Genomic DNA, 14091 nt, shown 5'->3' with positions numbered 1-14091 from the left:
ATTAATGGGTATGACGTTTTAACAAAATGGCTCAGCAATAGTGTGTGTTGGATGTAATCAAACCTAACAACATGTCGTGTTTACCATATTCATGTAATGCAGTGTTAGTTGCAGTTTGAAATTTTCCCAATAATGGGAATGGGGTTTTAACAAAAGGGCTTGGCAATAGTGTGTGCAGTATCACATCTTATTACCATCTGACGGACGTGATTAAACCTAACAACGCGTCGTGTTTTATTATATTCATGTAATGCGGTGTTAAATACATTTTGAAATTTTGCCAACCCCAATACCGATTCAACTTATCCTATGCAAACATATAAATTGAAAACATGTACAAATCAATCGAATCGTAATGTGTTGAACGGAACAACTGCAAATTTAATTGTCATACTTGGTTATCAAGTAAATCCAAGTGAACTCTGCGATCAATTCATTGATCCTTTAAGTTATAAATCACAACATCTTATACATCATTTCAAGACAGAAGATACTCTGGATGAATCGATATTTTTGATAACTTTTAAGGATCACACCAAATGAACATATAATAAGAAGATGGACTTTCATAAATTATGAAGGTGCAACTTCCCAGTTGAATCTGATAGAAAAGAATGGGCAAAAGCTGCATGTATGGCAGCCCCAATGGGAAGCACATCCTCATCGAGGATGTAGTGAGGACTGTGCGGTGCATGTATGGCTCCTATCTTCTCATTTCTTGCGCCTAAAAACAGCATGAATCCAGGCACCTTGTCTAAGTAAAAAGCAAAATCCTCACTCCCCATGAAGGTATGAGCTAATTTTATGTTTTCTTCTCCTACTATTTCGCTCGAGATTCGCCTTACTTGTTCATAAATTCTCTCGTCGTTTACAGTAGGAAGGATGGTAGGATGTTCCTTCCCAAAGAATTCGACCTCAGCGGAGCACCGGTGCACGGCTGCCTGCCCTTTTACAACCTGTACGTCAGCAAGAAGAATTTCAGTTGTATGTTTACGCTTAGCTAGACGCGGTTACAATTTACTAAACAAACAATAAGTTGCATAAATCAGGGTTTAGCGTTCATATGCAATTTTGTTTTTGATTAAAATTTTGTAACCAGTTCGATATGTGCCTACTCCCACGTTGTTGGTGTATTACCTCTTCGATTCTTTTCATGAGTCCATTGAGGTTCTTCTTGCTAAAAGCTCTAAACGTACCAGAAATTGTAGCTGACTGCGGGATGACATTGAAGGAAGTCCCCACTTTAATCACAGCAACAGAAACCACCTGCATTAATGTTCAACATTGCATTGTTCAAGCACAATCCTGCATTTTCTTCGAAATAATCACAGACGAAATTGCAGAAAAAAATATATACATACCTGGGAATCTAGAGGGTCTGTTTCTCTCGAGATGATGTTCTGCAAACTAATTACAGATGTTGATGCTGCCAAAATCGGATCAATGGATTGCTGAGGAATTGCTGCATGACCCCCTTTCCCGTGAATTTTCGCTTTGAAGCTCCCACAACCGGCTAGAAATTCTCCAGGCCTCAATGCAACAACGCCAGTCGGATATATAGGCGCTACGTGCATCCCAAAAACTGCCTCCACATTATCAAGCACCCCTTCTTCAATCATGTCCTTTGCGCCTGCACCACGTTCTTCAGCCGGTTGAAATATAAGTACAACGGTTCCCTGCAAGGGTCCGATAGATTCAAAATATGACAAAATTACAAAGTGGACCAAACGAGTGGTTAGCGACACATTAATAGTTAGCGTTCGAGCGTGCCTATATATATCAACAAATTAGTGAGTTTTTCATTAACTGAATATTTCACATCACCTGTAATGTGTCTTGCAGTTGTTCTAGTACTTTTGCAGCGCCAAGAAGCATGGCGACGTGGCCGTCGTGGCCGCAAGCATGCATTTTTCCCTCCACTTTGCTCTTGTTCTCCCAGTCCACCATTTCCTATACTCATATTCAGGGAAGTACTGTCAACATGACAGTGCTTTTTCAAAAGCATCTTTTTTCAACATTCCACTTTTAATCACTTGTCGAAAACATTAAAATTTAAAAGCCAGTGAAAGGAATAAAGTAGCAACAGAATATATATCAACCTGATCAAAACTGACAGAACCCAACAATTTAAATTACCTTTGAGAAAAGAAGGTTAAACAAAATAAATTAAATTAAATATAGTGAGATAATTAATTAACCTGAATAGGCAAAGCATCCATATCAGCTCTTAGAGCAACAAATGGAGGAGAGCCAGACCCAATCGTGGCAACAACACCAGTTTTAGCCACAGGCCATTTATAAGCAACACCGAGTTTATCAAGCTCGCGGCGAATGAGTGCACTTGTTTCGATTTCTTCATATGAAAGTTCTGGGTTTTCATGCATTTCCCTTCTCACGTTTTTCATCCAATTCACTGTGCTGGGTTCGTTGGCCAGCCTAACTATTTGGTGTTTCACTGAATAAGTCTGATATGTGGTGGATAAGTTGAGATGATCGGTAGGGTTAATTTGGAGTTTCAGAGAAAAGCACAAGGGCATGGCAAGGGAGATTATTAGGAACAAAAGTTGCAGAAGAAGAAAGTCCATGTTGCACAAATTGCAGATGGAATAATGTGCAAGTAGCTTTGCTTGGTATATTCAATTGTGTGTGTGTGTGAGTATATATAGATACACACACAAATTAAAAATAAAAATGCTACAATGATTTGGAAGACTTTTCAGCTTTGAAATTAATAAAAATGTCAAAAGAAATACTCTTTTCGTTGGGGAAAATCAAAAGTTCTACAGCTTCTGAAAAAAAAAAAAGAAGGTTTTAGTGTAAATTTTAGACTTCTTTCACAACCTCTATCGCACTTTATTCTTCTTCATCTCGGAAGAATATATAACAAAATAAAAGAACAATAATAAGAAATAAATTCAAACGATAACCTAGAATCTAAGTGGAATTAATATTACGAAATAAATCTAAATCCGCACAACAACAAAAATCTGAATTTCAGAAGGAAATCTGGAAAATAAAACAAAATTCCTAATTTTACTCAAATCATAAAATATTTTTCTCGTTTCTGTTTTCCAACAATGGCATGGCAGGCAATATGCATATCAAATATTATGTAAGCATGGATTTTATTCAGTAATTTCATTTTTTTCTTTTTCTGACTTTATCCTCGATCGATCGGCTGAGGAATTGTTTGTTTGTTTATTTTGAGTGATGCCTGGGGTTGGTAGTCGCAAGAACAACAGCTAGCTAGTGTGGAAAATAGGTCACTAGCTAGTGTGGAAAATAGGTCACGTGATGCCTGGGGTGGGTAGTCGCAAGAACAACAGCTAGCTAGTGCGGAAAATAGGTCACGTGTTGAAATTTCGATTCGTGGACTTCTCAAATATAAGATAATTTTTCAAGTGCGTTTGAAGTGTTATTGTTTCATTCAAATTAAGATATGAATATATATTTAGAAATTGAATACATAGATCATTTACCGTCAATTATATTATAGCATGTGGAATAACATGTGCAGTGGTTAAGCTAACATTGGATCGTTGGTTGCCCATGAATCCAACTACTTCAAAAACCTTTGTATATTTATGTGTGTATCATACTTGATCCTATAAACAGGGCAAAATCAGTTACAACCTCCTCTTACTTCTTCTATTTATTTATTTTTTATCATCATTCTGCATCAAATGCTCAATGAAATGCCTCAGTTGACAAGTTTTAGCAATTTTCAACATTTTTTTACAGTTCTTGTAGCCACCATGGACAACCCTCTACATATTATTGTAGTTGTTGACATATGTTGACAAGAATTTACATGTTCTCATCAAGTGTTCAACGAAATAGTCCATTGAAATTTTTTTGATCGACATCATTATCCTATTATTTGAACATTCTAATTCCACCCCTAGAGGTGTGGAAGATCGATACCATATAACAAATGTTTACTAAAAAGTAATTAAGAAACGTGAATTATATGGATTGGAAAAATCGCACTGAACCCCTTATTTACCTGGAAGAATATATGTAATTAGCCATGTTTTTGTTTTCAAACATAAAAAAACGTGCGTTAGTTTCCAATGCATACATCATCACATGAGCTAATTGTCAAGTCTTATTTACCTGGAAGAATATATGTAATTAGCCATGTTTTTGTTTTCAAACATAAAAAAACGTGCGTTAGTTTCCAATGCATACATCATCACATGAGCTAATTGTCAAGTCTTAAGTTGGACCTTTTGTCAATTTGCATGAGACGAATATGATCCATAGTAGGAAGTCACATCATTCACCTTACCATCACAATTGTATTTAGTTTCAACAATTTTTTAATTCTATCACAAAATACATGTCCGACGATTATACCAGGAGAATCCTCGCCGATTCCTTTTTGTGAGGTTCCCAATGATCCTCCAATCATATCTGTTTATATATCTGTTAAGATCTTGATAGGATCCTGCGATTCCAACTTATTAAAAAGAACTTTAATCAACATATATATTTAAGTTCTATAAACTATATTATATATCTCCACTGATGATGTCTGTTATCGCTTTTTTTCAATAGAGGTGAGATCCAACTAACTTTATTTGTCAGAGATCCACATATGATTGGAACTCTTACATTTAGTAGAGAGATAATGAAATACATCTAAAAGCATTCATCTTGGCATTGGAAGAGCTTGAGATTTGATCCTATTATATTGAGTGTACGAGTTGATGCTCTTAATCACTTGTGCAATACGTCATTCAATCACTTTTACTCAAATTTTCTTTAACTTTTAATCAGTTTTTGACATAGTGGGTTCTTTTAAGGTGTAAAATCATCACTTAAAACTTAGGTTTCTAATCTAGGATTTTTAAATCGTCTCAAAACTTATAAGTTTTTTCCAGACTCTTTCTTAAAAACATGACATTCTCATGTACAAAGAATTTATGTTGTAAATTATACGATATATCTCAACATTAATATTATCATTAAGTTAACATGGTACAAATTATTATATTCAAAACATAAATTTACCTTTATTTTATCGAAAAGTTGAAGAGTAAACGTAGTACAAATAACAATTCTGCTTTGTCAAGCAGGTTCTTGCGCCTAGACCTATAATGGTGCACCAAAAATGGGGACTTATTGCGAAAATAGAGGGAGTAGAAAATCATGTCCCCCAGCATTTTGGACTTGCACGAGTCCAACCCAAGAGTCAGCCGCATGCATGCACAGCCCTCCCTTCCCCTCCCCTGTAAGTCCTCTCTTCCACAAAAAACAATCCGCAACTTTCTCTCTTCTATCTTCTTCTCCCCACCCTTCATTCCCCACCCTGCACAATCACAAGAAGGAAACACAACACACATTCCCCCATCGATTCCTGCACCTCTCCATCTCCAACATTCCTCTCACTAATGAACCATGGCATTCTATTCCCATTCCCTTTTGATCACCCTTCTAACCCTAGTATTACCCTTTCCCGCCGCGACAGCATCCCGTGCCCAGCTCACCGAAAACTACTACGATAAAACATGCCCAAAATTCAACGAAATCGTCCACCGCATCGTCACCGAAAAGCAAATAGCCACTCCCACTACCGCCGCTGCCGTCCTTCGCCTCTTCTTCCACGACTGCGTCCTCGAAGGCTGCGACGCCTCCCTCCTCATCGCTTCCAACTCCTTCAACAAGGCGGAGAGGGACGCCGACATCAACGTCGCCATCCCCGGGGATGGCTTCGACGTCGTCACCCGCATCAAGACCGCCCTCGAGCTCCAGTGCCCCGGGGTCGTCTCCTGCGCCGACATCCTCTCCGCCGCCGCACGCAATCTTGTCAACATGGTCGGTGGACCCCACTACACCCTCCGTTTCGGCCGCAAAGACGGTCTAATCTCCCGGGCCGATCGTGTGGAGGGCCACTACGCCAGGACCAACATGACCATCTCCGAGATCATCAACCTCTTCTCCTCCATCAATCTCTCCGTCCAGGACCTCGTCGCCCTAAGCGGGGCCCACACTATCGGTTTCTCCCACTGCAACGAGTTTGCCAAACGCCTCTTCAATTTCAGCACGACAGCGGAGACCGACCCCGCCCTCAATCGCAACTACGCGGAGGGTCTGAGGAAGCTCTGCGCCAATTACACTACCAACCCCGGGATGTCGGCGTTCAACGACGTCATGACCCCGGGGAAGTTCGACAACTTGTATTTCCAAAACTTGCAAAGGGGTCTAGGGTTACTGGCGACAGACAACGCCCTAGTGACGGATCCGCGGACGAAGCCGTTTGTGGATCTCTACGCCGCCGACCAGGCAAAGTTTTTCGAGGATTTCGGCCAGGCCATACAGAGGGTCAGCTTGATGAAAGTGAAGACAGGGAAGCATGGGGAGGTCCGACGCCGATGCGACGCCTTCAACAACCTTCAACAACCTCAAGACTCGAACAACAAACCCCAAGACTCGAACAACAAACCTCAAGACTTGAACAAGAAGAAAAAAAATTCCTCAGCTTAATTCGAGCTCACCTGTTGTCAGCTTGTAATCGATATAATTTGCATTTTTTTCATTTGTTTGTAAAGTTTAGAAATACGAAAATGTTGCATCTCCCAGACATGTAGCTGCGAATTTTGTAAGCAATTATGCGCAGTTATGAAATTACAAACTTACAAATTCATAAACAAAAAAAGGAACTGCTTCTAATATAATGTCTGTTTAGTAGGCGAAATCGCCAGTTACAACAAGAGAAACTTGGCAAAGAACAGTTGGGAGCTTGTGCAGGAGCAAATACAATCCTGCCATAATTTTTCATTCCTTAATCCAAAATGACTGGTACCCACGGAAAGAGTTCATCGAACAAATTGTGCCAATTTACATGTGTGATTTGATGACAATGCCGATGCAAAAAGAACAGGCTGATTGATTTAATGGAGCCAAATCATATCCGCTTATGCAGTTGTTGAACGTGATTCTGGTCAACTTGTACTTTGCTTCAATGGATGCCAAAAACTGGAAAGAGAGTGCCTGATTGACTTCCTGTAGCATAAGGAGATTCTCTTGAAGTAAAATCAAGATATCGTTGACATTGAACGCTGCAAAGCTAATAGAAGAAGATATGACACTCACCCTGGTCAGCAAGGTTTTCTTTTGTCAACCTTTAAGCGAAGGTTGAACCATTTTTTCTTCTTAGATCTATCTCTAAACGAAGGTTTCTTATCTCTCACTTGACCATCCTCTTTGACCTCCTTAGGCTGACCCTTATTTCTACTCCTACTTGAACTACGCTTCATTGGAGGAGCAATAGTATACGAGGCATGAATTTTATTCCTCTGCTTGAGAAGCTCGTCAATCTGAGGAGAAACCCAACATGGTAGGGAAAAAGAAAACGAAATGAAAACAGCAGAAACTTAGTGTAGTTCAAAATTATCAATATGCTTAAGCATTCAAATGAAGTTTGTTTAAAAAGGTATAAAGAGCGTTACCTCTTGCATTTCTTGTGTGTATCTGGAGGTCATCTCCGTGAATTGTGCCAGAACCTGTCAACAAGCCAAGTGAAAAGTAAGGTAAAGGTATTTACAATTACAAAGGGTATATGCAGTGCTTATGTCATGTACATACCTCTTTGTACTCAGTTTCAAATTTCGATAACTCCACTCTTTTTGATAGTATTTGAGCTTCCACTGCCCTTAAACTTTCCTTTTCTTCTGCAAAAGGTCCACAAGAAAGAACTTCTATCGTGTAGCTTGCACTTTTGAAAAAATTGTCACCTAGAATCAAATTTGCCACGAAACCGAGGTGGTAGTGAGGTTTAGCAGAGTACGGTACAACTAATAAACATAGTAAACTCAACATAGACAAAAGTTACAAACCATAAACAGCAAACACATGGGTGCCTGCTTTCAGTTCGGTTAATTCACATGGCTGAAACCCATCCAGCTTTTTAAAGAATGCAGCATCAGGATCCTTTGCACTAGCCATCTAGAGCCAAAAGATTTATAGAAACCATAATAAGAACAATTAGGATAAAAAACCTGAAACAAAAACTAAAAACATGGAATTCAAAGGTAGAATTAATTATTACGATTTCCAAAAGCTCACCGAGTTCGATGTTGGGTCCAACCGATATACAGGGAAACCAAGAAAATACATCCCAGCAGATGTAACCTTTCCAGTTTTTGCACTGTCCTCCTGCACCAGAAGTAAATACAAATGAGCAACTAAGACAAACATGGTAAAACAAGCATATGCCCCCGCCAACATTACAGACATGAAAGGTAGGTAGTTAGGACAGTTTTTTCTAGAATGAAAATAACAGTGGCCAGAACAATTTATTTATAAGAAGCATCGCCAAAAGATCCCAATCATTATATTGCAGCTGATATGAAACCGTAATTCTTACGCATATATCAGTTAGTAATTGAAAATACTAGCACTGTAGCCCCATTTTCATTCTTCCTTCCATGCCTCCAACCCCAAGGAAAGATCAATTCGGAAAGAAGATGATATTAACATGTGACCCTTGATTTTACATGACTTTGACTGAAAGAAAGAGCATGTTCTTATAAGATAAAAATCGTCCCACTCTTCAATTTATCCTATTTGCCACCCAGCTCTATATTTATAGTTCACAGTCATATGAAGGAGTTTATTGTGGTGCCGGGCTACACTAATGATCCATAACCCAACAAAATTAAAGATGAAAAATCTTGGCACCTGTAGGCAAAGGCTCAATCCACCAGTCTCCTCCTGATCAAAATACAATAGCTGCAAAAATAAAATTCCATCCACAAAACTTGACAAGTTAAAAGAGCAGAAGATAATCGAATAGTTACTTTCCAGGTGACACGTGTATGAAGAGATCTAAGATTTAACCTTGAACTTGCTTTTGTCAGACGATTGCACTTGGCACACAAATCCAGCTTTTGCTTCCGCTTCCGTTATTGTAACAGAATAGAAGTGAGCACATTGCTTTTCAACCTGTTAAAAGACAGAAAAATGAGTGAATAAATAGAACACTATAATTAAAATAATAAACCAGGCCAAAAATGGATAACTTACCTTTTTCGTTATAGACTGCCCCAATGGAAGTGGAAGGATAGTGACCATCCCATGTAGTGCCTCCTCCAAGACAGTAGCTGATACGGTGGTCTTTATCGGCACTCCAAGTTTACTAATGTGTAAAACAGTGTTACATCATCAGGAATTCTTTCATAAGTTCAGAGAAGGGAAGAAAATTCTGAAGAACAAAAAGAGCAAATAAACCAACCAAACCTGAAAAGGGCAGCAAACATGGTATTTACAGCACCCAAACTTGAAAGATCTAGCTCCAAGTCGTGGCTTTCTGTTTCAACAGCCTAGACAACAAACAAAGGAATCATGTTCAGCAAAAAATATTCATGTTAACCAAAAGGATAAAATGCATCGACATAATCCAAGTTAAATGCATGCATCAACAGAGGGAGCGACTGCAGTCTCGACAGCCCTAAAGTGTGGGACAAATAATTTGCCTCTGATCAAAACAAAGGTGACTGAATCTTCAATAGTTCACAATAATAAGCACCCCAAAAATATCTCACCTGAAAGCCGGCTGTGTCATACTGACGTCGTTTGTCTGGATCAGACAATATATTATAAGAAACCGTAACCTCCTTGAACATATCAGCTGCTTTAGGGTCATTAGCATTTTTGTCCGGATGGTACCTGAATGATACATTGTAGCATTATCAACAATTTTTCTCTCTTTTACTCTGTAAGATTTGAACCCATTCAAGCCACCAAACGATCACATGGAGTCATGGACCAAGGCGCAGCACATTTTCAAAATTCTTTATATTATATAAGATTATCAAGGAAAAACATATAAGGAAGTGCAATCTGATGCCTTAAACTAACCCATTAGATAAAACTGAACATTCAATTTAAAACCTTGGAAACTTCAATCTTTCTACTGTAAATCCAACACCTAAACATCTGGAATTCCATTGTCAGAACCATCTAATATAGAGATAATACTATGTTAGCACGAATCTGTCCCACAAGCCTACAAGAAGATTTCACCACAGAAATCCGAGACTCACATGACTACGCAAAAGAAGTGTTGCAACGCAGCTGCCCACGATGCGGAATAGCATAGCTTATAAGATAGTGATTAGCAAATCTATGCAACTATCAGGAAACCTTTAATTTCGACCTAATCCTTCACCCAATCTACTCTCTCTCTCTCTCTCTCTCTTCTGCAGATGCTCCACACAAGCAATGGTCAACAAACCGGGAACCACTACTTCCAGCTAATACTAATTCTACAAAATTCTTAACCCTTATTCCTAAATTTCATGCCGTCGTCTTTGTTTGCATCTAAGTTGCGTTTGACTTTGGATTTACCAGCATTTATTACAATCTAATTAGAAACAAGAATCCGTGCACCCAATTTCGCAACTGATAGTATTCTCAATTACATCAGCTACAAATTAAATACAAATTAACTTCAAAAATCACAGAAGCCATAAGCTCGAACTCATCGAAGAAGAAATAAACAAAGTCCAACAGTGCCTCGGAACTCAAAAGCTTATAAAAATAAAAAATAAAAGAATAGGGATAAAACGGAAGATGAACATACTTGAGAGCCAGTTTCCGGTAAGCACTTTTGATTTCCTGGTCCGTGGAGTTCCTACTGACGCCGAGGACCTCATAAGCGTCTCGCCGGAGCTGCTTCTCAGCTTCCTGTTTCTCCGATTTCGATCGGCTGCCAGGCATATTCAAAATTGAGGGCCGATTTCTTCACAAAACCCTAGAAATTGCCTCTCGATTACCTCCGAAACGCCGATTTCACGATTCCGGAGTGAAAATTTCCCTCATTTCAAAGAAGTGGAGGAGCCGAATCAGCTGTCCCACAGCACTGGAGCATCAGAAAACCAGGAGGCAGAGAGACTCCATGCACATCCAAGCTGGAGCCTTGGAGGAGAGAGAGTGAGAGAGAGAGAGACAGAGAGAGAGTGAGACAAGAGTGATGGTAACTCCTGAGAAAATTTGAAAAGGAGGGGATTCCTGATAATGTACGCCGGGGTGCGTAATACGCACGGTTTGCACGCGATCGGCGCGTGTGGTGTTATACAAAAGACGCATGTTTTTTTATCCTTCCTTTCTAACGTAGTCTACTAAATAAATCACAATTAAGTTTGAATCTACTTAATTAAATTTGAGATTTACTCCAATTAAGCGGGAAAAGGAGTTTCCTGCAACAAAATTTCATTTTGGTGATGTTTTAAGTAAATAATACATTGTCGTGTAAAAAAGTTAAAACGCGTATTATTATTTATTGACTTGAACATCGCAATAATAAAATTCATTTTGTGGAGAAATTTGTCTAATTAAAGGATCACAATCATCTTAAACAAAAGGCTAATTAGTATTCATATAAATCATTAATGTACAATCTCATCATTTATTCATATAATGGTAATTTTATATTTAAATACAAACGATAATATGAGACGAAAATTTAAGTTTAGAACCTTGAGGACAAACATGAAAACTGTTGGCCATTTTAAAAATGAGAAACTGCGCACCGGGGTGCATGGGAGACACACCTCCTATTTGTTTGAAAAAATGGCTCGAAGGGAGGTGGGTTGGATCATTGCCTCATTGACCATAATCAAAGCTAAAAAGGCTAATAAGGTTATTCAAATCGCAATCAGTGCGGTGGGATTGAATTAGAAACTTGACCTCAAACTTTTACATATTATTAATTATTATAAATCAAAACTTATCGTTTACAGTTAATAAAATATTTATTTATTTATTCTTCTTCCTTCTGGGGAAATGATCATTATCATTTATGAACCCTTCATATAAAAGCAGATGAAATAATGGGTGTGACATATATCATCATATGGTCCGCTTGCTTCACACATGGAAAATAATAATATATAAATTTATCATCACCCTTTTGGTCGAATAAAATGTTTCATTTATTTATTTTTGGAATTATAAATGCCGATATGATTGAAAACATAAATATGACAGGCAAGATACATAGACATTCTAGGATTGTTGAAACTTAATTTTGTTGTTTTAGGGCAAAGTATGGGGGTGGGAGCAACAATAAAAGGTTGTTTGGGTGCCAAGAAAAGATTTGATGAAGGTGGCTCCAGGTAAGAGTGGATGTGCATTGAGACTAAGGTGGTTCCAGGACTATCAAGTGTTCGAGGAAATGTCATTGTGAATAAATTGAAATTTGTTTGTGCGTTTTTTGCGATATTTTTATCTAAAAAACTAGAATCTTTAACATTGGAATCTCCAAAATTCAAATCATAAATCCGTCGCTTACTGCAGACTTGTATTATCCATGGCTCATGCAATGCATGGTAAGAAAATCATTCATTTCTATTACACCTCAATTCCATATGGAAACAATGTTGAGTTATGTTATGGAAGTTTGCTGTCATGACAGAGAGTAAAAGGTGAAGTAATAAGAACCAACATCAGCCAGCTTCATCATGGATGTGTATATCTAACAATACATTCAGTTCGTTGGACTTTGTATATAAAGATAAATGTTCTTAACTATTTAAGCTACAAATTGTGTCATTTCTTATTTTATACGCACACTAACCTTTTTTTATTATTTATTTGCTTGGGTGATTTAGTTACAATTATGTATTAGGTTTGCTTTGTCGAGGTTGGTGAATCGCCAAGCGTAACTTATTGTGCAACGAAGAAAAAGACAAGCATAAGAATATGAGTTGAAAGAAGCATACATTGTGTTCTCAAATTTGGTTTGGTTGTGTTTAATATTCCTTTTTTCATTTTTTTTTAATGAGATTTGGCAATTGGCAATTTGGCATGAAGGTTTCCTTCTTGTAAGAAATCAGACTGTCAAGAGGGCGACCCTTTGCCTATTCGTGCGAGACGGAGCAAATGAGAGATGTAATGTAACGCCTTCTCATCCTTAGCTACATCACATCCATTATTTCGACGGCTCGGAAAAATATATCCGATGAAACAAATCGTTTACCCACACATTTTAGTTTATCTTTTCGATTTTTTGTTTCCTTATTCTGAAGATAAAAAAGATAAAATAAATTGATAAGTACACATTTTTTTAGTTTCTCATACATATTTGATACTAACCTTTATGTCCACTTAATTTATTCAATTTCGTGACAAAAAATAAAAAAGGGTGTGTATAGTGTGAAAATTATATTTCCGAAATAAAAACTCGCAAGACTACTCAGAGTTTAACATAATTGTAGTTAGTTTAAGTTGTCCAGGCCCATAGTGTAAAAAAAGTTGTTCGCCCCAAATCAATTATAATGCCAATTTATAGATTTGAGGCCCATTGGGATTTCATTCCAAGTTGAGTCTTGACTTTTCATCCTACACCCATCCTTCAAGCAATTTTCAACTTGGTTTAAGTAATTAGGCTTGTTTGCCATAAATGTCACACAAAGTACTATAGTTGTAAGGGTTTTTGTGGCAAATGGTTATTGAAATTGATCTATTTCATTATTTTGGTCCATTAATTTGAAAATCAATTAATGTTGTCTCTAAAAGTGACTATCACACATCGATTTAGTCCTAACTGTTTAATTCCGTCAAGTTTTCTGTTAGTTTGCTATTGTGCAACACATGGAGCCTACAAAACCAACAATTTAGGTCCACGTGGACAATGCCCCAGGAAAAATCAATTACTTGGAATTTAAATAACAATTCGAAACCAAATAAAATAATTTTAAAAGTAAATAAATCAAGAACTCAGTCGATGTTCAATCGTTCAATCGTACGTGCTTAAAATATAAAATTGCATTTCATAATATATATATAGTAGAAGAAAAGTAAAAGGAAAAGGATTCACACCTCACGTGGATGTTTTTATATGCAATGTGCATGGACGTGTACTAGCCTTAGTTTCTAATTGTACGTAACTGAAAATTATATGCATAATTGCAATACTTAAGATCAATAAGGCAAATAAGTCAATTTATAGATAATTAATTTGTTGCTTTAACTAATATTGTAAGCATATCTGCAATTAAAAATCAATTAGGTGAGGAGGCTTATTAGACCCATCGACTACCACTACCAGTTTTAAATTTATTAAGAATGAGACTTGACTACTGA

General features: G+C 37.6%; 3 protein-coding genes across 3 annotated transcripts; 1 reads left to right on the top strand and 2 right to left on the bottom strand.

Moving 5' to 3' along the window:
* Positions 1–410: 410 nt before the first annotated feature.
* Positions 411–3145, bottom strand: LOC126606629 (IAA-amino acid hydrolase ILR1-like 1). The gene is made up of 5 exons (XM_050274010.1): positions 2199–3145; positions 1825–1950; positions 1362–1676; positions 1138–1266; positions 411–956 (listed from the first exon to the last, which is right to left on the bottom strand). Exons 1-5 carry the CDS (start codon positions 2583–2585, stop codon positions 567–569), a joined length of 1347 nt encoding a protein of 448 aa, XP_050129967.1. The 5' UTR covers positions 2586–3145; the 3' UTR covers positions 411–566.
* A 2048-nt stretch (positions 3146–5193) lies between these two features.
* Positions 5194–6579, top strand: LOC126608540 (peroxidase 6-like). The gene has a single exon (XM_050276481.1). The coding sequence runs from the start codon at positions 5404–5406 to the stop codon at positions 6487–6489; it is 1086 nt and encodes a 361-aa protein (XP_050132438.1). The 5' UTR covers positions 5194–5403; the 3' UTR covers positions 6490–6579.
* Positions 6580–6649: 70 nt separating this feature from the next.
* Positions 6650–10998, bottom strand: LOC126608539 (chaperone protein dnaJ 16-like). Its single transcript, XM_050276480.1, has 12 exons — positions 10589–10998; positions 9549–9672; positions 9244–9326; positions 9031–9142; positions 8845–8949; positions 8686–8736; positions 8071–8160; positions 7842–7950; positions 7591–7739; positions 7455–7508; positions 7099–7322; positions 6650–7008 (listed from the first exon to the last, which is right to left on the bottom strand). The coding sequence occupies exons 1-11, from the start codon at positions 10723–10725 to the stop codon at positions 7104–7106; spliced, it is 1233 nt and encodes a 410-aa protein (XP_050132437.1). The 5' UTR covers positions 10726–10998; the 3' UTR covers positions 6650–7008; positions 7099–7103.
* Positions 10999–14091: the final 3093 nt, after the last annotated feature.

The sequence above is a fragment of the Malus sylvestris genome, chromosome 16 (genome assembly GCF_916048215.2).
Source record: "Malus sylvestris chromosome 16, drMalSylv7.2, whole genome shotgun sequence".
Taxonomy (NCBI): Eukaryota; Viridiplantae; Streptophyta; class Magnoliopsida; order Rosales; family Rosaceae; genus Malus; species Malus sylvestris.
The sequence above is the reverse complement of the archived record's forward strand: the minus strand, read 5'-3'. Positions and strand labels throughout refer to the sequence as shown.

Bases quoted from the DNA above. Each gene is read 5' to 3' on its own strand.
- LOC126608540 (XM_050276481.1), top strand. From the start codon at position 5,404: ATGGCATTCTATTCCCATTCCCTTTTGATCACCCTTCTAACCCTAGTA.
- LOC126608539 (XM_050276480.1), bottom strand. From the start codon at position 10,725: ATGCCTGGCAGCCGATCGAAATCGGAGAAACAGGAAGCTGAGAAGCAG. The intron at 9,143-9,243 runs GTTTGGTTGGTT...TTTACACATTAG, and splicing joins ATGTTTGCTGCCCTTTTCAG to TAAACTTGGAGTGCCGATAA. The intron at 7,509-7,590 runs GTATGTACATGA...GCTTGTTGACAG, and splicing joins TTGAAACTGAGTACAAAGAG to GTTCTGGCACAATTCACGGA.
- LOC126606629 (XM_050274010.1), bottom strand. From the start codon at position 2,585: ATGGACTTTCTTCTTCTGCAACTTTTGTTCCTAATAATCTCCCTTGCC. The intron at 1,677-1,824 runs GTGATGTGAAAT...GGACCCTTGCAG, and splicing joins AACTGCAAGACACATTACAG to GGAACCGTTGTACTTATATT. The intron at 1,267-1,361 runs GTATGTATATAT...ACATTAATGCAG, and splicing joins CAGACCCTCTAGATTCCCAG to GTGGTTTCTGTTGCTGTGAT.